Source organism: Schistocerca piceifrons, chromosome 3, assembly GCF_021461385.2.
Source record: "Schistocerca piceifrons isolate TAMUIC-IGC-003096 chromosome 3, iqSchPice1.1, whole genome shotgun sequence".
Classification (NCBI taxonomy): Eukaryota; Metazoa; Arthropoda; class Insecta; order Orthoptera; family Acrididae; genus Schistocerca; species Schistocerca piceifrons.
The window spans coordinates 901,727,976-901,749,897 of NC_060140.1; the positions used below are offsets into that span (position 1 = coordinate 901,727,976).

The 21,922-nt window shown below is 40.3% G+C and overlaps 1 protein-coding gene across 3 annotated transcripts in view; it reads right to left on the reverse strand.

The window, feature by feature from the left end:
- The window catches only part of LOC124789732 (longitudinals lacking protein, isoforms A/B/D/L-like), a 100,076-nt gene extending 79,733 nt beyond the window's left edge, over positions 1–20,343 (reverse strand). For 2 of the 3 annotated variants that reach the window (XR_007016157.1, XM_047257182.1), the window contains exon 1: positions 20,213–20,317. Coding sequence is in view for 2 of the 3 variants with exons in the window: in XM_047257182.1 (XP_047113138.1) it covers positions 20,213–20,227 (15 nt within the window). In the remaining variant the exon portion in view is untranslated. Of the gene's footprint in view, positions 1–10,693; positions 11,245–20,212 lie in introns of those variants that run through there. The other variant, XM_047257183.1, reaches the window with a different exon arrangement.
- Positions 20,344–21,922: the final 1,579 nt, after the last annotated feature.

Consider the following 21,922-nt stretch of genomic DNA (forward strand, 5'->3'; position numbering starts at 1 on the left):
TGTGCAATGCAACACTGTGCTGTGCCAGCATTGGCCAGCCCGCCGAGTCCTGATGATGTCAGGATGGCTGCGCCAGCAGCCGACTCAGTGACCACCATCCCCGTTGACTCCGTGCTGCTCCACTGGGAGCTGTAGGCCGGCCCCGCTGTTGCTTCTTCCTCGCTGGCATAGCTGAGAATGCGGTGGCAATGACCGCCTGCGATTCAGCATCCGAATCATCGGCCCTCGCCTCGGAAGTCTCTGGCGTGTGTCGGGAGACGAGACAATTGCCTGCAGTAGTGAGCGAAAGAGTGGCCCGCTGCTGGCTGACTGTGGACCCCGTGTCACCCTCAGAGGGTCGAACCAATGACCCGCCATGGGCTGGGACACTGTCGCCCTATCTGTTGCTGTGTGTAGCTCGGCAGTGTGACATGCCTCGCCATCCCAGAGAGCTACCCCACTTGAATTCCTCTCGTTAGAAAACAACACCTATTTATACTCAGCTGTACGCCTCCGTTTCGCTAACGCACCGCTTGTTGTAGATAGTTGTCTGTCAGTGCCTTCACTGTGAAAACTATTGAAGGAGGCAAATTTTTGCAAATGGTAGGAGGAACGGCAAAGCCATTTCCATTTTACCTAATCAAACCTATGTCAAACTAAATTATTGCACCATCTTGATTCATCAAACAATGTATTCATCAGATGGAAATCAGAAATTACACCATGGATATTGAGGTGTATCAAATGTATGGAACAAATGGTCAAAAAGAACTTCCAACAACTGCATTAACAAATTGATTCTTATAGGTCTGGGAAAAGCAGTATACAGTTATCAAGTGTGAAGCCTTCGCAATTGTCTGAGGAATTCAGAAGTTTTGCTCTTGGAAGAAAAACCATTGTCATGATAGATCACAAAGCTTTATCTTTTTTACCAAGCAGTCATTTCATACACAACTATCTGACACACTGAGTGTTAACTTTACAAGAAACTGACTATGAGATTTCCTATCTACCAGGCCTAGTTCCAAACACATCTCACAACTTACAAATAACAAGGAAGTGATGAAAACTGCACATTTATTGCAGCAAGATATGAGCATTAATTGAATCAGTGTTGTTGCAGGATAGAAGTTTGTCAAGAAATTGTGATGCAATATTTGAGCAGAACAGGAGGCCGACAAAATATTAAAAGACACATATATATCTGAACCTACTGGAGGAAATATTAGTGATTATAATCTAAAACAGCATAATATTTTTATCAGTGAATGTACTGTATTGTATTGTATTTACTGGTCCTGTTGTCTACAAAGCAGAAGCAGCTTATGCATAAGGCACTGGACAAGTCAAGTTAAGGCGAACTCCCCTGTGAAAAGTACCTTTTTGGCACAGATCTGTGCTGATTTGGGTTATATGTAAGTTTCTCTTTTGTCTGGTAAAGTGAATATGTATAGCACAGTTTTTTGTTGGTTTTTTTTTGTTGGTTTTTTTTTTCAGTCCTTACCTATTGCATTTATTTTAAAGAATAATAAGAGTTTCCATAATGTATATACACAGCAATGGAGGAATACAAGATTTCTTTTTAGCCATTTTAGAGATTCCCCAGAAAGTGGACCCATATCTACAATGAGAATGAAAGTAGGTATGATATGCATTCATTACTGTTTTCTCACTACAGCAAGATTTTAGTGAGCATAGAAGGTAACATATTTTGCTCAGTTCTGCATTGAGATACTCAATATGCTTATTCCATTTTATGTTGCTCGGCAGCTAAAGTCCTAAGAAATTGATTTCAGTACTGTTACCAGCTAGTTGGTCATTGATAGAGACAGATGGGATAAACATGTCTTTGTCAGGAGCATTGTAGAATTTCACTGCAATGGTTCTTTTGCTGTCTATTACAAGTTGATTATTCTGTGCCCAGCTGCTAAGTTGTTTTATGATCATGTTTACTGACTCCTGTAGCTGTTCACTGCTGTGTCCTTTTAGTAGAGTTGTGGTGGCATCTGCAGATATGATTGTTTCATGTGCGTCAACATTTAAGTGTAGATCATTTATGTACACAAGGAGCCCCATTACTGATCCTTGGGATACTCCACATTTAATCTGTTTATAGTCAGATGAGTGTTCACCTTGATGCACACTGTCTACTTATAATTAGTCAGGAAGGAACTGATCCAATTGCTGGACAGACCTTGAATATCACATCTTTCAAGCTTTTGTAGCACAACTTTATGATCCACCATGTCAAGAGCTTTTGACACATCAATAAATACTCCTATTAATTCCTGTTTTTTGTCCATCAGATTTGGGATGAAATTGAGGTACTTGTAAACAGCAGTTGCAGCACATGGCTCAAAGTCCACTGCGTCATGGGAATTGTCTCTCCCTGGTCAACAATTTAAAATATTTTGCGGTCCATTTTACTCAGGTATCCCTACAAGTCTCAGAATGTGCATGAAATATAGCCCCAAGATGGACTACAATGCTGTGAATTTGCTGTTTTTCAGCACAAATGCAGATAGAAGACATGTGGCCAGGAAATATTCTTTGGATGGAAGAGGCACATTTTACTCTGCATGGTGTCCTGAATGCACAGAACTGTCACATATGGGGTTCTAGTCCACCACATGTGGGGGAGGGACATCCACTGCACTCAGATTATGTGACTGTGTGGTGTGATTTAACAGGCTCCTTCATTCTCAGTGCATTTTTCTTCAAGGAACTGACATCTTGTGGGCCAGTTAGGTGTACAGAAACACCTGCAAGTTATAATGACCTCCTTATGCAACATGTGACTTCAGCTTTGCAAGAATGCAGCTTTATCCACACCACTATTTTCATGCCAGATGGAGCAACACCACATGTCACTAGCCAGGTGAAAGATTTACTTCAAGAAACCTTCAGTAGCAACTGCATCATCTCTAGGCAATTTCAAGATGTGTGGCTTCCAGATCCCCTGACCTATATCCATGTGACTACTGGATGTGGGGATATCAGAAAAATCATTTCTATCACAGTGTATCCAAACTCTTCCTGATCTGAAGGATAGCATATGATGGCCTATCACTCTGATTGTACCAGAAATTGTGCAGGCAACTGTCAACCATGTTGTATTAAGGATGCAACATGTTGCCAAGTTGGGAGACGATATTGAAAACATATTGTAATTTGTGACTGTATCCTAATAAATGTGCCAGAGACAAAGTTATCATGTGTTTGATCATTCCTCCTCTTTTTCTATACCCGCACCCATTCTAGCTGCTTACAGCACCACATTTTCAACTGTTGGCAGATAGTGGAACTATAATTTTTTTTTCAGCATACTCCACAAGCACACTGATAAATGAACATACCTATGACGCTTCAGTGTCCTGCAATGTATACAGTCTGCACCGCAACACTTGGAACACTGTCAGTTTAATTATAACTGCCTTGTTTTATTTTTTTGACAGGTACTGCACATTTGCTAAAAAGAAGCATTACAACAGCATGTAGAAATAATTTAAAGATTTAGTTGACGATGAAAGAACTAAAAATTATAACAATCAATAGACGATATGCATGGGATTAATTGTTCAGTACGTAAAGCAGCACTATGTGTTAAATATGCATGCATAGAACATGTCATGAAGCTGGTGGTGTGACTAATAAATTTTCTAAAGTCACATATATTATTACATCATCAATGGCAATTGCTTTTAATGTAACTAAATGAAGAGTATGGAGAAATTGTATATTACTACAAAACACAAAATGCCTTTTTCCTCATCATTTTCAGTTTCCTACAACGTAGGGCAGTGAGGGCTCTAGAGGCATGGTAAAGCCAGTCTCCCTAAGGGAGTAAACCCAATACAAATCCAGGCCCTCCAGGTTGGGGATTGATCATGGGGCTAACAACCTCATATTGGAAAAAACATATTGTTATGAAAATCAAAGATAGGAACAGCCGGACTGATGATACTGATTAACGACCCATGCAAGGAAAAGGACACTGTGAAAGAAAAAATGATATATACTTTGCTGCTTTTAATGTAGTAACTTGAACAAACCAGGAGCTCTACATGGACTCAAACAAGAGATGGAGAAATACTGTATAGGAGTAGCAGAAATTCAAGAGATCAGATGGAAATGAGAGGGTATCATAAGAAGTGGCAATTACACAACTATGTGTAGTGGAAGAGACAATGGTATAGTAGGTGGTACTGGCTTTCTTGTAGACAATAAGTATAAAGCAGCAGTCATAAATTTAAACCCTATAAATGAAATGATGTGTATTTGAGAATGAAAGCCCACTTCTTCAACATCACTCTAATATGTGTGAATGCACCCACAGAAGATAATGAGGATGAAGTGAAAGATGAGTTTTATGGTCGACTGAAACAGCAAATAGAAGGCATTCCAAGGAATGATGCAAAGATAGTGATGGGCAACTTCAATGCAAAAGTGGGAAAAGAAGAAACCTTTAGAGAAACAGTAGGAAATGAGAGCCTGCATGAGGTGTCTAATAAAAATGGACAAAGATTTATAGACTTTGCCATGGGGAATGCAATGGTAGTGAAGAGCACATGGCTCCAGAGAAAGAACATAGGGATAAGCACATGGCACTCACGAGATGGCACTACTTTTAATCAAATTGTCCATGTGGTAATCAACAGCGGACATAAGTCTGACATCGTTGAAGTCGATAGCTGCAGGGGGGCTGACTGCGATTCAGATCATTACATGGTAAGACTGAAATACATACAACACATAGCCATCTATAGATTGAGAGGGAAGAGAAAAGCTCCAAAGAGATACAAATTGAAAGAGAAGGGAGTATCCAAAAAGTATGAAACAGAACTGCAGAAGAAGTGTGAGACTAAACAAAGCCAAGCTCTGGAAACCATTGAAGGGAAGTGACATATGATTAAAGAAGCTCTACAAGAAACTGCAGAAGTAGTTTTAGGTTTAGAAGAAAGGGTGACTATGGCAGGATGGTATGGTTGTAAAAAGGTAGTGGAATAGAGAAATGAGGCAAGGAAGAAAATGATAAACAGGACAACAAGATCTAATACAGAAGAATTCATGAAGAAAAGGAAAGAGGCAGATAGGATTTGCAGAAGAAAGAAACGAGAATTAGAGAGGAGATGGATTACAAAGGAAGAAGAAGAGTATAATGATCAAGAAGTAAGAAAATTCTACAAGAGAGTTCAGGAACTGAAGAAAGGCTTCCAAACACGTACGGTATTCTGCAGAGATAAAGAAGGAAATTTTATGGGAGGAGAAGAACAGGTTCTAAACTGATGGGCCAAATATTTCAGTGAGCTGCTGAATGTCACTACAGAAAGAGAAGTTCTGAAAGAAAATGAAACATAGGATGACCAACTGTGGCAGAATGTTAGGCAGGATGAAAGACATGTATCTATACCAACAATAGACGAAGTTAGGAAGGCAATTAAAAGCCTAAGGAATAATAAGGTTCCAGGTAACAACAACATTTCAGCAGAGATGATCAAGGGTGGAGGTGAACATCTATCAAGATTGGAACATCAGCTGATAGTGGAAATATGGGAAAAGGAAGAGATGCCAGACCAGTGGAACATGGCCATTATATGCCCAATTCATAAGAAGAAGGACAAAGCAAACTGTGAAAATTATTGCAGTATTGCTTTAGTCAGCATGGTGTACAATTTATTAGCCAAAGTCATTGCTATGAGACTTGCACCAATTACAGAAGAAGTACTCAGAGACTGCCACTGTGGTTTTTGACAGGGCAGATCAACAACTGACCAGATCTTCATTATAAGTCAAATAATGGAAAGGTGTTGCGAATATAATGTGGGTGTACACCAGCTTTTTGCAGACTTTAAACAGGCCTATGATAAGGAAAAAGCTATATGACACTTTAATGGAGATGGAATTCCCAAGTAAACTTATCAGACTGGTACAAATGACCCTCACCAGCACAAAATGCCACATAGAAGTAGAAGGAAAACTTTCTAATGAATTTGAGGTCAACCAAGGGTTAAAACAGGGTGATGCATTACCCACACTACTCTTCAACATAGTGTTGGAGAGAGTGATGCAAAATGTGAAGGATGGAGATTGATAACCAAGGTGGCACTCTATTGAACTGTAGGCATCAAAACCTAGCTTATACCAATGATGTGTGTATGCCGTCTTGAAGTTTGAAAGAAATGGAAGAAGGATTTGACAGACTGGAGAAGGAGGCAGAACATTTGGGACTTAGAGTAAACAACACAAAAACACAATATCTCTTTGCTTCCAGGAAAAATGCTGTTGTTAAAGAGAAATATATTTAGTTGAACAGGGGCAATTATGAGAGATGTGAGAAGTTCCAATAGCTGGGAGTGCTGGTTATGGAGGATAGCAGTATAAGAGAAGAAATAAAATCTAGGACTGCTGCAGGAAATAGATCTTACTGGGCCCTGATCAAGATCCTTCAGTCACGTAGCTCGAGCAGAAAATTGAAGGTGACTGTCTATCGAACAGTCATAAGACTGGTGGTAATGTATGGCTCTCAGAAACATGGACAACGACTGTAGCAGAAGAAGAGCTCTTGAAAAGATGAGAGGGCAAAATATTAAGTAAGGTTTTTGGAGCTGTGTATGAGATGGGACAATAGAGGATAAGGAGAGACAAGGAATTGGAAGAAATGTACAGAAATCCTGACTTTGTGACTGAAATTAAGTGTAACAGACTGAGATGGCTGGGCCATGTAGAGCAAATGTTGGAGGATTGAGCTGTCAAAAAGGTGTACACAGGAAATCCAGGTGGCAAAAGGAGCAATGGGAGACCCCAGAAACGACAGATGGAGGATGTGGAAAATGATTTGAGAAAGATTGGAGTCATGAGATGGAGGAAATGAGCAGAAAATCATCAGGATTGGGCTATGATCATCAGAAAGGCCAAGACCCTACATGGGCTTCAGTGCCAAGGAGTAAGTAATTACAATGTACACCACAAGCCAGGTCACCTACAATAGAAAACTGATGGACTAAGCTGCAAAGTCAGGGTTGTTCAGACAGATGTTGTTTCAGTAGAAGAACTAAAAGATCCACAGGAAAGAGGTATAGAATGCCACCGGTATGCCTCTCACCTGGATTTCACTACAGAAGAAGGTATCTTGTACCATAAAACCCCATGGATAATCGGGTAGTAATACCAAAAGAATTGCAACAGCACATTATGGCGCAATGTCATGACAGTTTACAGGCCTGCCATAATGTGTGATGAAACACAAATGTTAGGATAGCCTCCTGCTTTTGGTGGAGAGGTGGGCAAACTGATGTTCATAAATATATGCAGAATTGTATGATTTGTGCGCAGAGGGTGCCTCCACTGAGGACCAAAATTCCTTTACAAACTCTTCCAGTTGCTACAGTCCATTTCAAACTGTTGTCTTGGTTATTGTTGACCCATTTCCACTTCTTATGCAGAATAATAAGTACATCTTATCCATTACCTATCACTTTTCTAGGTACCTAATCCTGGTACCACTTGTGGACATGACTTCAGAAACTTTTGACTGTGCCTTTGTAAATCATTGTTGTGGTATCACCCAGAGACTGTGGTGCCACACCATTTTTGGCAAGCTGAATCAATATCACACATATTAGCAGTGCATCTCTGCAGTAAAGCACTCATCAAGACCACACCTTCTGTTACATTCCATCCTGGATTTTCCATTGTTTGAACATTGTACCTCCAGAGAACAGTTTGTTACTTACTGCATCAAGTGATGCTTTCATGGTCAATGACAATTGGAAATTATCCAGTATTCCTGTGGCAAAGTTATGTAAATATTTTACTCATTAATGTAATAAAATGAGCTAATATTTCATGTGTTCTAGTTCAATGAGTCTTCTCCCAGAGCAATCAAAGAATACACAGTTGTAGTTGGATGAAAGTATTTTCATTTGGTTACAACAAATGGTGATGACGTGTGGCATTTAACTAGCTCATAATGCAAGCCAGCTGCCTGCCTGTTGCATACATCTTTTTTTCTCAATTTTGATGTTATGCTTCTAGTCAATTGTATTGTGTTTCCTACAACATTTCACCATATCTCAGACCTGACAGGAAATGTCTCTAACTGAAATTGCACAGTTTCAGGTGCAGCAGATTGAACAACTGCTCCTCACTGTCAGCCAATTGGCATCATTACTTACAGCATGCAGCATAACTGCCAGTAGTTGCTCCAAAATTTCACTCATACCATGCCCAAGATGAAGAATGGTTGGTCTACAGAATCAAATTAGTGGCACCCTTCGGTTCCTACAGAATAACAGGTACAGAGCGTAGTGCTTGCTTTTTGTCCACTGTTGGTCCCACAGTGTATCAACTTTGTATGAAACTGTGCACTGAAACTGTTCACGAGAAAGTCACTTACAATGGCCCTGTGAAACTGCTAGATGAATATTATGACTATCAAATCCATATAGTAGCTGCTCAGTTGAAATGTTTTCAGCTGAAGCAGCAGCCTGCTCAGACAGTCAAACAGGGAACACCAGAACTCCGAGATCTCACCAGGCACTGTAACTTTAAATGTTCATGTAGAATTCAGTGCAGTGACATCACATTGCATGATGCCATTACACAGAATGTACCAGATGCATGCATTTGTGCTGCAATCCTAAAACAGTCTTAACCTGATTTAAAAACAGTACTGTCTATAGTGGACTCTCAAACAAATATAGACTCAGCAGAGGCTAATTTTCAGGCTCCATGCATTTTATTTGCTCAACAGACAGTCAGTCTCATGTACAGAATAGTGTTTAAGTACTTAAGTACAGTGCTCAGACAAACAGTAAGAACAGAAGAAGTAAAAACTTACACTATCATAGTATAAGGGGCATAATTGCAGAAACCAGTACCTGTATGTTATCAGTATTGACCCTAGCCGTTGAGACACTTGTCCCTCAGTGACACAAGGCAGTGAATGGCTGTCTCATAAAATTCCCGGGCCTGCAATGCGAATCAGTTCCGCACGTACAGCTGGACATCGTCATCCGAGATGAATTGTCTGCCCCTCAGAGCCTTTTTAAGAGGACCAAAAATGGCATAATCACAGGGAGAGAGGTCCGGACTGTATCGAGGCCATCTTGGTCAAAGAAGAATGTCAGCATAACCTTTCTTGCACTCGTGTAGATGACGATGTCCAGCTGTACATACGGAAATGGTTCACATTGCAGTCCCGAGAACTTTATGAGACAGCCATTCACCACCTTGTGTCACAGTGGGACAAGTGTCTCAATAGCCAGGGTCAATACTTCTAACATAGAGGTACTGGTTTCTGTAATTATCCCTCCAGCTTGTTTCTTTTTGAACACCCCTTATACATGGCTTGTGTTACAAAGCTCTGGGAGAAAATCATGTCCTCAATTACTTTTGAGGCATGATCAGAAAGACTGTCCTTGTTGTAATGCTAGTTGCTTTCAACATGGACAGGAGGTCACCTTCAGACTGTATGTTTATGAGGCATGGAAGGCAAGAGTGACAGTCACTGTCATGCTAGTGCCCGGTGACCACAGCTTCATGTCAACAAGTGTTCACAGTACAGGAGAAACTACTCTCTCAGGCGTGAGCCAAACCAAGTACTTCCACATCATGGAAAGCTTCTGATGCAATACCCCAACAAGCAAACAAACATTCTGTTCAGCTAAAAATGGAATATGAGACAATTAAGTTGCAGTTGTAGACTAGTACTTCTCTTTTCCTGATTAATGAAAACACTTACACCCGGATCAGTAGCTCACCACTATAGCAGCATACTTCTATTTTGTTTGCCTACAATGGACAAGAAATCCCAGTCGTTGGCATGTGTAGTTTGACAGCAACTTGTCAGAGAATGACAAAGTGTATTTCTTTACATGTATTCAATTCTCAAAACAATACAAACGTACCTGGTTAGATTTATTTGTTGGTAACAAATTGATGTTGTAGCTGTAGATGGAGGATGTGTGTAGTATTGCCATATTTACATCTTGTTTATACTTCATGGCAGAATTCCCATATGGTGATGCCGATTGTAAGCCAAGAAGTTTTAAGAACAGCTACCGGATACTGTGCATACATCATATGAAAATAATTTCATTGTGTGTTTTCCTGGCATGAACTGAAATTGTTCACTTTCAAGAAGCAATTTTATGCAACCTGTTTCATTCAGCTACTTTGCATGATAAAGACAGATATAGAAATAATTCCTACAATTACCATTGTGAGTAGGTTAGTACTACTCACAAACTCTCACTTAATCTGCCTCATTCCACAGTCCTGTAATCTCTTCAGTTTGGTGGGATTTATTGACCACAATGTACATATAAATGAATGTGAATCCCATATTAAGGTGGTGCAGGGAGGAAGAGAATGACAATAGCTACAAAACCAATGTAGATGGTGATGATAAGAAATTAACTGACTGAAAATTAATTTAAATTTTAGGAATGAAAACTAAGAGATGTGGGAAGCAAAGAATATGTTTCTATGTAAGATCAGTTTTTGCTTTAAACTTATTTATTGTTACTTTGTAACTATTCCAGTACTTTTTACACAATTAGTGTGAAAAAATGGTCTGAGTTATTAAAATAGTTTATCTGTAGAGGCATGAAGCTGTTTATTAATTACACTAACACTATAAAATCACGTTTTTTTATTAAAAATTCTTTTTATTCAGGACTCTTTAAAACATTCAAAGAAAGACATTTTATAAAACTTTTCTTGCTATTGTAATATAACAGCCATGGATTTATAGGAATATGAAATGACAGTTAACCTATGAGAAAAATAATATTTCCTGCCATAAAATTTCTGCGATCAGCAAAACATCTCAATTAGGTGTTGAGGAAAATGGAATTTACAATCAGAAATTTAACTAAATTTTCACATCTCATTGGACAGTATGAACACAGATTCCTCATTAGGTTGTGCAGTTCATACTATTATCTATTGAATTTTTTCCATTTTAAAAAGTGCTTAAAGTCATTAAATATATTAAACCAGTGAAAAGAAAGTATCAGATATACAGAAGTTTTAACAGTTTGACCTCTTCTTCAGGTATACGGTGCTTGAATCGAATATGCTTTGTCATGTCAGCTCTGTACCTGGATCTATATGAGCAAAATGGGCACTGTATTTGTGCCACTTTGCCGCACTCAAATTTAATGTGGCGAGCAAGACTGCTTTGATAACAGTAGACATTATGGCATTGGTGGCATGGGAATCGCTGTGATTCCTGTGGTAACATAATGTCATGCCCAGTACCTGAAATCCAGAAAGTTAAATGAGGCATGTTTTTCAGTTGACAGAATGATAAAGTGGAATTAAATAATCTGATTCTCCATGAAATTACTATGCAATATATTCTCACTTGATCACCCAATGCTTACCTGGTACAGTCAACTGAAACACATGAAAAGATAACTGCTCTCCTAGCTTTTCTTGGGAGGAAAGACAAATTAGTTATTGCAACATAGATGAATAGTGAGGGAGGAGAGGACAGATTACTCATAACTCTAGTTCAGAGGGACCCATTTAAAAGGAGAGAGAGAGAGAGAGAGAGAGAGAGAGAGAGAGAGAGAGAGAGACAGACAGAGAGAGAGAGAGAGAGAGAGAGAGAGAGAGAGAGAGAGAGAGAGGGAAAGAAAGACATTTGGCACACATGCTACACAGCCATAACCTTATTAATAAGTAGTCCTTCTGATGATTACAAAATTTTGTGTGAAGAGGTACAGAGCACATAATAAAAGGTAAAGTTTTCATCAACCTCAAGAATGGATTCGAAAGTATAGTGCTACACTAGGCACGGCCCTATAGGTGTTAGGCCCTTGCATCCTTCCAACCTATAAATGACATACCCAAGTAGTTACATGAGGACATGCAGCTTAACATGAACTCTGAAACGTGATGCAACTAGACAGTTCCTTCTTTTCACATCAACAGATCATTGAATGGGGCTAAAGAAGCAACAGGTGACAGAAAAAGTCCTGGGATCCAGAGGACACTGAACTCCAGACTTTTCTATTTGTAATGTGGCACTTATCCACTGAGCAACCAAGCACATAAAGGCTGATAGTAGATTGCAGTTACAAACTTGGCACATCCCAACAAATTCAGTTCTTTTTGATTATCGATAGCAAACAACTAAATAACATTACTAGCGCAATAATTTGTTCTGAAATCAAATGTCTGATAATTTTAGAACCCTCATACACCATAGGATAAGTATTAAATAAAATCTCCATGCCATAATAATGCTGGACTCCATGGGCAGACATATTCAAATATGTATGCAGATATATTATCTCTTAAAAAATTGGATTATTCAGTAAGTAGTTGCAATTTCTAATAGAAGGATAATTGCAATACTAATGGGAAATTTATGTTCTAATTTATTGAATCACTTACAGAAAGTTACTTCCTGGTTGTGATACTGCACATTTGAAAATAATATGATTTTCATCACCTTTGCATGTTGAGACACTAGCACATATTCAACCCTTAAACCATGAGCTTCTCAGGGGAATATATTATCTGACAAAAAAAAAAAAAAAAAAAAAAAAAATGTGGAGCACTCAGATGATATGGTCAAATGTCAGTGTAACTTTGTATGTGTACATGGTAGGGATCTAACTGATTAGGGTTGTAATTCTGTGTGACAGGTAGAATGGCCACCAGAGTGCATTAGTGTTCTTGATATTTAGTGTTGTTACCAGACCTGGTAGGGTATATAAGAGGCATGAACAGCATCAGGTGTTAAGCAATTACTGTGAAGAACATGAAGGCACCACATATTCATGTGAGACAGCATTATCAGCACCTGACAGAATTTGAAAGGAGCCTCATTATGGGTCTCTATTTGGAGAGCTGGTCCAATTAGTACGCAATATCCAGATTTTTGGGTCATTTGGATGTAACAGTGGCCCAGTTGTGGACTGCATGAGAACATGAGGGTAGGCATACTTGTCATCAAGGTTCCGGTCAACCACGTATGCCAACAACAAGAAAAGATTGCCACATTGAGCACCAAATGCATCACAACCTGTTCACATCTGTGCCTACCATTTGAGAACACGTAATGAACTCCTTGCAAGATTCTGTGTCACCCCACACAATCGGTCAGAGACTAGCATCATCTGGACTAGGGAATTATGGTCCAGCACATAGGCTGCCGTTTACACCACAACACAAATGGCTGCATTGGAGTGGTGCCTTGAGTGGGTAGTGTGGAGCAGTGCCATGAGAGAGAAACATGGACTCCTGATGAGTGGCACAGCACTGTGTTCAGTGGTGAATAGCTGTTATCTACTAACCTGGATGACTATTATCATGGTGATCTAGGGGGAGGTTCCAGTCTCCCAATGTTTTGCAGAGGCACTGCAATGATACTCCCAGTGTTATGGCGTGGGTAGCCATCATGTCATGACTGGTAGTGATTGAGGGAACTCTGACAGCACAACAGTACATCACTGACATCTTGTGTCCTCATGTGACAGGCTTGTGGTGCCAGTTTTCAACAGGATAATGCTTGTACACACACACACACAAGCGCACACACACACACACACACACACACACACACACACACACACACACATACACATGCTCTATGAACTATCTGCATGACATAGGGGTACACCTGTGGCAAGTAAGAGCCCCAGCTCTGTCCCTGATGGGACCAACTCAGACATCAACTTCATCCCAGTGCCTGTATCCAGGATATCACAGACCAGTTAGAACAGTTGTGGGTCAGCTTGCTTCAAGAGAGAACACAACAGCTATGTGACACCCTTCCCAACTGAGTCACTCCACGCATCCAGGTCGAAGGGGATGCAATGTCTTACTGATAAGTGGGCACATACAGCCATGTTCTTTGTAAGCTTGACTTAATATTATAATTACTGAAATACCATCATATAACCTCTTAACCCATGAAGTTTCATTTTGTTTTTTCCTCTCCTTCTGTGTGCTTAACTTTGTATGTTATAACAGTGACGACCTCTGAGCTGTCATGCTTCTTCTCACTTTTCTTCCCTTGCTTTACACGCAGTGTGTCTGGATTCACTGAAAAAGGTTTTAAACAAGTGCCTTAGTGTGCTGGTATCCAGAGAAAGCTAACCCATCTTCTATATTATGTATTTCCTTATTGTTGGGATGCTGAGACCCAGCAACACACTTAGGGAGTTAAATTTGATCAGGGTCTCATTTAGTCTGCTTTCATTACAAAACTTTTTTCACTTTTGGCCTTTGTCACCAACAGTTCTTCTTTTGGATCATTCATGAATGGAACAGGTAAAGGGGAAAAAGATGTACTCAAAATAGTTTCTTTTACATATTGTAAGATGGCTTACAGAGCAGTGATGTAGATATACAACCCTTCTCTACCTTCCTCCAAACCATACTCCTTGTGATCTATTTCAACTGGTTTGACATATAATCCTATCAATTATCATATGTAACAAGAAATCAGTCTACCTGTATCTGGTAAAATTCACTCTGCCTCCATATTATGATCATCTTACCCTACTGTCTGGCTCTCTCCCTACCCATCAGCTCATCCACATTCACCCAACCACTTTATTCGTTTCCTAGTTTATGTGCACTTCTACAGCTCAACACTTCATGCATTTGGTGAGTGGCATTGAGTCACAGACAGTCACAATGAAAACGAATACTTAAAAATACTGACAGCTTTTGGGCAGTCCTCAAGAAGCAGAGCTTTCACACTTTCACACAACTCACAATACAAGGCCATTGTCATCAGGCACTAGGGCCCAGCTGTGGCTGTGACTATGTCTGACATGAAAAGCAGGCAACAAGGGGTAGGTGGGGGCAGGGAGAGGGGTTAAGAAAGAGGCATGGGGCAGGGAGGGGGAGGGGTAACTGGGTAGGGGTAGGAAAATACGCTATTGCTGCCTGTAGGAGCATGCACAGATTGGATGCAGTGCAGACACAATAGGTCTGGCAGGTGGAGCATTGGGTGGCTGTATTGGAGGGGGAAGGGGGGGGGGGGGAAGGGGGGAAGGGGGGAAGGGGGGGGGAAGAAGAGAAGTAGAGAAGAGGAAAGGACTTGTAGATGTTTTGGTGGAATAAAAGGCATGCATGTGCCGGAGTGGGTGCAGGGACGGGGATATGGAAACGGAGGACAAGGGCTAGTGACAGTTGAGGGTAGGGGCTTATGGGAATGAAGGGTATGTTGTAAGCAGAGTACCCACCTGTACTATTTAGAAAACTGGTGTTGGTGGGAAGAATGGATGGCACAGGCTGTGAAGCAGTTATTAAAGTGAAGCATAACATGTTTGGCAGTATGTTCACTAACTGGATGTCCAGCTGTCTCTTGGCAACAGTTTGGCCCATGGTCTTGGCATCATTGGACACTACCTTTCCCTATGCCTGACTGACTCCAGACCCATAATTTCTTCTCCTTTGAAGGTATCACTTGCAAATAAATCTGCAGTGCAACAATGGGCACCCTCATACCAACATCTTATGCTAACCTATTCATGAACCACCAAGAGGAATCCTACCTAACCATACAGAAACCCAAGCCCCTCATCACCTGGTTCAGATTTACTGATGACATCTTCAAGATCCTGACCGAGGGTGAGGACACTCTATCCACATTGCTCCAGAATCTCAACACCTTCTCCTCCATTTGTTTTACCTGGTCCACCTCAGCCCAACAAGCCAACTTTCTCGATATCGACCTTCACCCCAGAGATGGCTACATTAGTACCTCTTTTTGCATCAAACCTATGAACTACCATCAATACTTCCTCTTTGACAGGTGCCACCTACAGTCACTGGGCATATTATTAAACATACCCAATTTTTTGACAGTTCCTTTATTTTTGGGATTTGGTTTTGTGAACTGGGTCATCTATCACTGTTTTGATAAGCTGCATATTGTTAAAGAGTTGTTATTGCATGGAAGTCCAGATTCACAAAGAAGTAAGCCCCAACCTGATATTAAGCTTTTCATTGTGGTTTCTGGTATGCAGATTTTCTAGGAGTACCGGTGCTATATTACCTCATGTTTGGTTCTTTATTATGGCACAACATCATATGTGCAGGAAATGAAAACAGGCACTTGCAATTCAGCAAACAGTTGGCACTAGGCGATACTGTGGAATGAAACACTTCCTTTCAAATAAACTGACTGCCTCTGTGGAAAAGATTAATAAAACCCAAATTTCTTCAGCAAATCGACAAAAATACTTGAGTGTTTTGCAAGGCAATTAATGCTTGACTGCCAAAAACTCGGAAATAAAATAAAACCAGAAAACTAAAACTAATAACATATTTTAGCATTCCATAAGTATGTGAATGTATTTTAATTCATTTGCTAGCTCTCGGCCACAGAAATCCATTTTGTTTCCATTTGACATGAGAGTTGTTAACGAAGAAGAAACAGCAAAATCACTAAACCTAAACACGTGGCACATGGAGACTACCACCCTCTCCACTGCAACTCTGACTGCTCTGCAAATGCACAAATCTGGCTTGCCAGAAGACTTTTTCTGACTAGTGTCTCGCTGCTAACTGCTACTGGTGATACAGCTAACAGCTGTACTTCAAGTAGCCATAACTGCAAGCAAGTACCAGTACTGTTCATACGTGACTCAACTGCACATGTGCACAAGCTTGCTGGCAACTGCTCAAATGAACCTAATGTAAACCGTTGTGACATCATAGGCATTGGAATCAATTTGTTGTTATAAAGTATTGCACAGTCCTTGTCCTAAAGCCTTTGACACATTTTCGTGTTGGCAGACAATTGTGTGTGCACCGTGTTTTGCTGTTGGACATGGCACATTTACTTTGCAACTTAAGCTTATTTTGGTTTTCTTTCTCTCGTTTATGTTTTGTTGTTGCAGTATTATTTTGCAGTTGCAGGCTAAAGTAAAATCCTTCATTAAAGTATCAGTTTTTACCAGCCAAAAGTACAAAAATTTAACTGAAAACTAACACAATGAAAAATTCATGGAATTCTAGAAAATTTCTAGGTTTTTTCCAATTTTCACCCACATGAAAAAATTTCAGGGGTTTTCCCCGCATTTCCCGGTTGTCCCAGGGCATACACACCCTTCTCACCCGTCACCTACGATCCCCAAAATACCCACAGTCTAGGCCCCTGTGACTCGGTACCACCCAGAACAAGAGCAACTGAATCACATTCTCCGCCAGGGTTTCAAGTATCTCTCACTGAGCCCAGAAATGAGAAACATCCTCCCCACCCCTCCCACAGTCGTATTCCGCTGCCCAGGTAACCTAAGCGATACCCTTGTCTGGCCGTACTCCACCCCTGTTCCCAAACCCTTACCTCATTGTACATATTACTGCAATAGACCCACATGAAAGACGTGTCTCATACATACTCCCACTACCCTCCTAATCCAGTCCTTTCACTGGCATCTCATACTGCATCATAGGCAGGGCCACTTATGAAAGCAGCCATGTGATCTACAAACTTCAGTACAACCACTACGCTGCATTCTATGTGGGCAGGACAACTAACAAGCTGTCCATTTGGCTATACACAAACTGTAGCCAAGATATAGCTGGACCAGCCAGATACTGAACATGCCACCTAGCATGATGTGTTTCACTTTAATAACTGCTTCACATCCTGTGCCACACATTGTTCCCACCAACACCAGCATTTCTGAACTGTGTAGGTGGGAACTCTCCTTACAACATATTCTTCATTCCCGTAGCATTTGCGAATCACTGTCCTACACCTCCTTATCTCTTCCCTATCCCAGCTCCTGTAAACACACACTTTCTATCCCTCAATTGCACCTTCAAGTCCTTTCCTCTTCTATACTTCTCTCTTCTTCATATCCCCTCCCCCAATACAGCCACCTAATACTGCACCTAGCAGCTCTATCCTGAGCCCACCAAATACTGGCATGTTCTCACAGGCAGCACTAGTATCTTCCCTACCCCTATCTAGCTATGCCTTGCCCTCCCTCCCCCATGTTTCCTTCTTACCCCAGCTAAACATCTTAGGTTCACAAAAGCTGTCAGTACATCTACATCTACATACATACTCCGCAATCCAATTATTAGTGTTCTTTCTTATTGTGCCTGGCTGTGACTCAGGGACTCCTAAATGTGGTAACAGTCTGTCCTTTCCATATTGTTGTCAAGAAAGAGCCTAGATTACATACTCTTGTTTCTTCCATATAATCTCAGAAATAATATCTTCCACAGGTTCTAAGTGAAATGGCCCTCAATGTTGTGGACAAGCACAACACTTCTATTTACAGAGTAATGCAAAACATACTTGTAAAAATTAGTATAATCATGTAAAAGTATTAAAAAAGTGAATGGATAAAGATAGCCACACACCATACAACTGAACTGTTGAGCAGTCAATAATCATATAAACAAGGTTGGAAAGACTGATAAAATTTCAAGCAAGATAGAGAATACACAAAACACATATGACCACACTGTTTCGTGGATACAGCTCTATCGAAGAGAGTACTTATCATGCAGAGTGGGTGAGAGGAGAAAAGTGATGGAAAAAAAGACTGAGACCAAGCAAGGTGGCACGGTGGTCAGCACACTGGACTAACATTTGGGAGGATTCCATATCCGGAATTCCTGGTTTAGGTTCTCCATGATTTCCCTAAATCACTTCAGGCAAATGCCGGAATGGTTCCTTTGAAAGGGCATGGCTGTCTTCCTTTCCCATCCCTCCCTAATCCAATGTGGCCGATGACCTAGCTGTTTGGTCCCTTCCCCCAAATCAACCAACAAGAAGACTGGGTGTGAAAGGTAATAAGAAAACAGGAGAAAAATCTGGCACTGAGTAGTCTGCCCTGGAACAGGAAAGGAGAATTGTATGATGCACACAATGAAGTAGAGAAATGGAATGGGAGAAGTGAACAGAATGGAGAAAGAGAGAGCTCAAGATTTCTTGAGTGAAGTGAGAAAGTGGGGTTGGGATGGACATAAAGACAGTTGTGACAAGAGGCTAGTGGAGATTGAGCCTAGGAGGATTGCAGGATCAAATGACATGTTGTAAGAAAAGCTCCCAGCTAAGCAATTCAGAGAAAAGAGTGGATGGGACAGGGAGGGGGTGGTCAGACATCCAGATAACACAGGTTGTGAAGCAGCCTTTGAAGTCAAGCATGTTGTGTTCAGCAGCATAATCTGCCTCTGGGTGATCAACTCTCCTCCTGGCCACAGCTGGATACTGGCCGTCCATTGGGCAGCCAGTTATGTGGTGGTCATGCACACATAAAAGTCTATGCATAAGTTATGGCAAAAGTAGTGAATAACATGACTCTTTTCACGCAAAGACCTGCCTCTGATAGGGTGGGAAATGTTATAACAGGACTGGAATAGTATGTCCTGTGTGGTTTCGTAAGACATATCCAGAGGGATAAGACTCTCGTGGCAAAAGGTTGAGACTAGGTGCGTGTAAGGACGGATCAGGGTATTTCATCTATTGCGTAGGTGACATAATGATTTAGTATGCATTGACACTACAAGACATCAATTTCTTTCCTTTTAATGTTTTATGACTATGTCTATCAATTTTAAACTTATGGGGACCGTCGACAACAAATTTTGTTGGAGAATAAATATCAAGAAGTTATGGTAATGAAATGGGAGACCTCTTCCTTCCATTCCTTCTCCTAAATCTCAAAACAGTAAAGAAGAGTGTTTTCAAAAATTTAGAATACAATAATTGATTTTGATAGTTAGGATCTCGCTCAGTTTTAGTACTATACAAGAACAACCTTCAGTAATCAGCAAATAAATCAGTTATTTGAATCTATAATTAACTGCAGGAAACCCCAAATTAAATATCACCAGTTATTTGCATTACCAGATTGTTGTGTTGTATATGGAATATCAGAGTCAAGGGTCAAACTTTACGCAACATTTCACTACCACCATGGGCAGGGGGAGGGGGGGGTGTACTCGTATACTTCCCTAGCAAATTGATATTTGGAAGGTCTGTCTTACTGTCTTATAAAGAATTGCACAAAAAGCTCATGTTCGGCATACTGCATATCGAGGTTGCAGACCCCTGCGCTGCAATGTATAGCAAAAAGCTTTTCCTTGAGACAAGAATGTAAAATTTGTACAAGAAATCCTTGCTACCATCTGAAGATGGTGTCATGCTGGTGAACATTTACAGCAAAATAAATCAGTCATCCAAAAATTTGGCTGTAACAGTTTTTTGTGATAAGGTTTTATATTTGTTACGTACCGGTAATCTCTCCATCCTTTTTTTTGTCAAATATCATTTTTTACTTCTGGCAATGACTTTTATGTGGGAAAAATGCCCAAGTTGCACTGTAATTCAGAGACCATGTTAAACTGACTGGCTGATTAAGTCCGTTCAAAGATCAAAGGAAAGCAGGGACACACTACCTGCAATAGATCCATGCATAGTAAAATACTGTGGTGCTCAAACTATCCTTCACGTTGAAAACAGCTCTAATATCAGATTAAGCAATCCAGGCAAACAAATTCATAACTTTTTGGTTTCATCCTGGATGTAATCATCCATCATTTCACCAACTTTCATTAAAAAATTACGGGTGGAATCTGTAGAATTTCTTCATACCATGACCATCAAATAAAATTTCTGTGTTTTGTAACCACATCAGCACGTAGTCAATGCACTGAGAACCAATAATCTTGAACTTTTAATTTTTCATCATGTTTCATTACTAGAGACCAGATTATATGTATTTGCGTGTTGCATATGCATTTGCATATTTGGCTCCTTTCCACCGGTTATTGCATATTTTAAGTAGAAACTAGTGACGATACATAGTTTCACTCTGTTTACAATATTTTAAAAATTTAGACGAGCGGTTTCTAGGTCGATCTAGTTTTGATTCTCACAGATTGGCTGTAACCTAGAACTGCCTGCAGTGGCTAACCGAGAGCCCACTACCTAGAGAAATCATTACAGAAGAGGAACAGAACAAGCAGACGGAGTCAACGCTCCTGTGCCCGCACCCCCGGTTAATCTCCCCGCTGTCATACCGTATGCAACGGCAACAATTAAAACTACACAAGCTTTTAGTCGCACGTCCATTGTTTCAGCTTAGCGTTCTATTTACTTGTACACAGTTGAACATGTTTATGATGTGTAGTGTGTTAACGTGTTGTAAGCCCTGCCACCCGAAAAAAGAAATGTCGTTTCGTGGATAGCTGACCATCGTGGAAAATTTACATGTGATGGAATTGTTTTAAATTGTCGAGTTTGCAAGAAAAACATTTCGCGCAAAAAAAAAAGTTTCAAATAGACCAGCATGTCAAGACCAGCCTTCAGTATCACGGGAATGCAGAAGAAATGACGACGACAACAACTTCTGACCACAGCAAGTTGCAGTAGCAGCAATTTGTCCAAAGGTAACCAAAAATGTCGGTTTAACACTAGTCTATGTGAAGGATTCGTTGCAAGCAATATTCCTCTTCACAAACTTATGAACCGTATCCTCGAAGGCTCCCTGCCAAATATTGCTTAAATCAAAATATATCAGATGAATCAACATTGTGTAAAAATTACATACCGATAATTTACATAAATGTTCCGGACGAAATACGCAATGAACTCACAGTCAGCATTAGTTGGATTTCAACTGGCAAAACTACAGAATCTTGTGCCCATTACATTGCAATTTTAATTGTTGATGCTTTAAAAGAAGAGCCTTCTTCTTCCTATTAGTGGCCTACAAAAAACTTGAAAAAGAAAATCGTTCTACGATCGCCAGGTTTGTGAATGAGGGTATTAGCAAAATATTTCCTGAATCTTCTGTGGTTGAAACTGTATGATCAAAGCAGGGAAAGCCATCCGAGTATTTTATCCCAAATTTGATTCATGTGACGTGCCTTGCTCATGCACTACATCACGTTGCTGAAGAAGTACTTTCCATATTTGTGAATATAAATAAATTGATTTCAT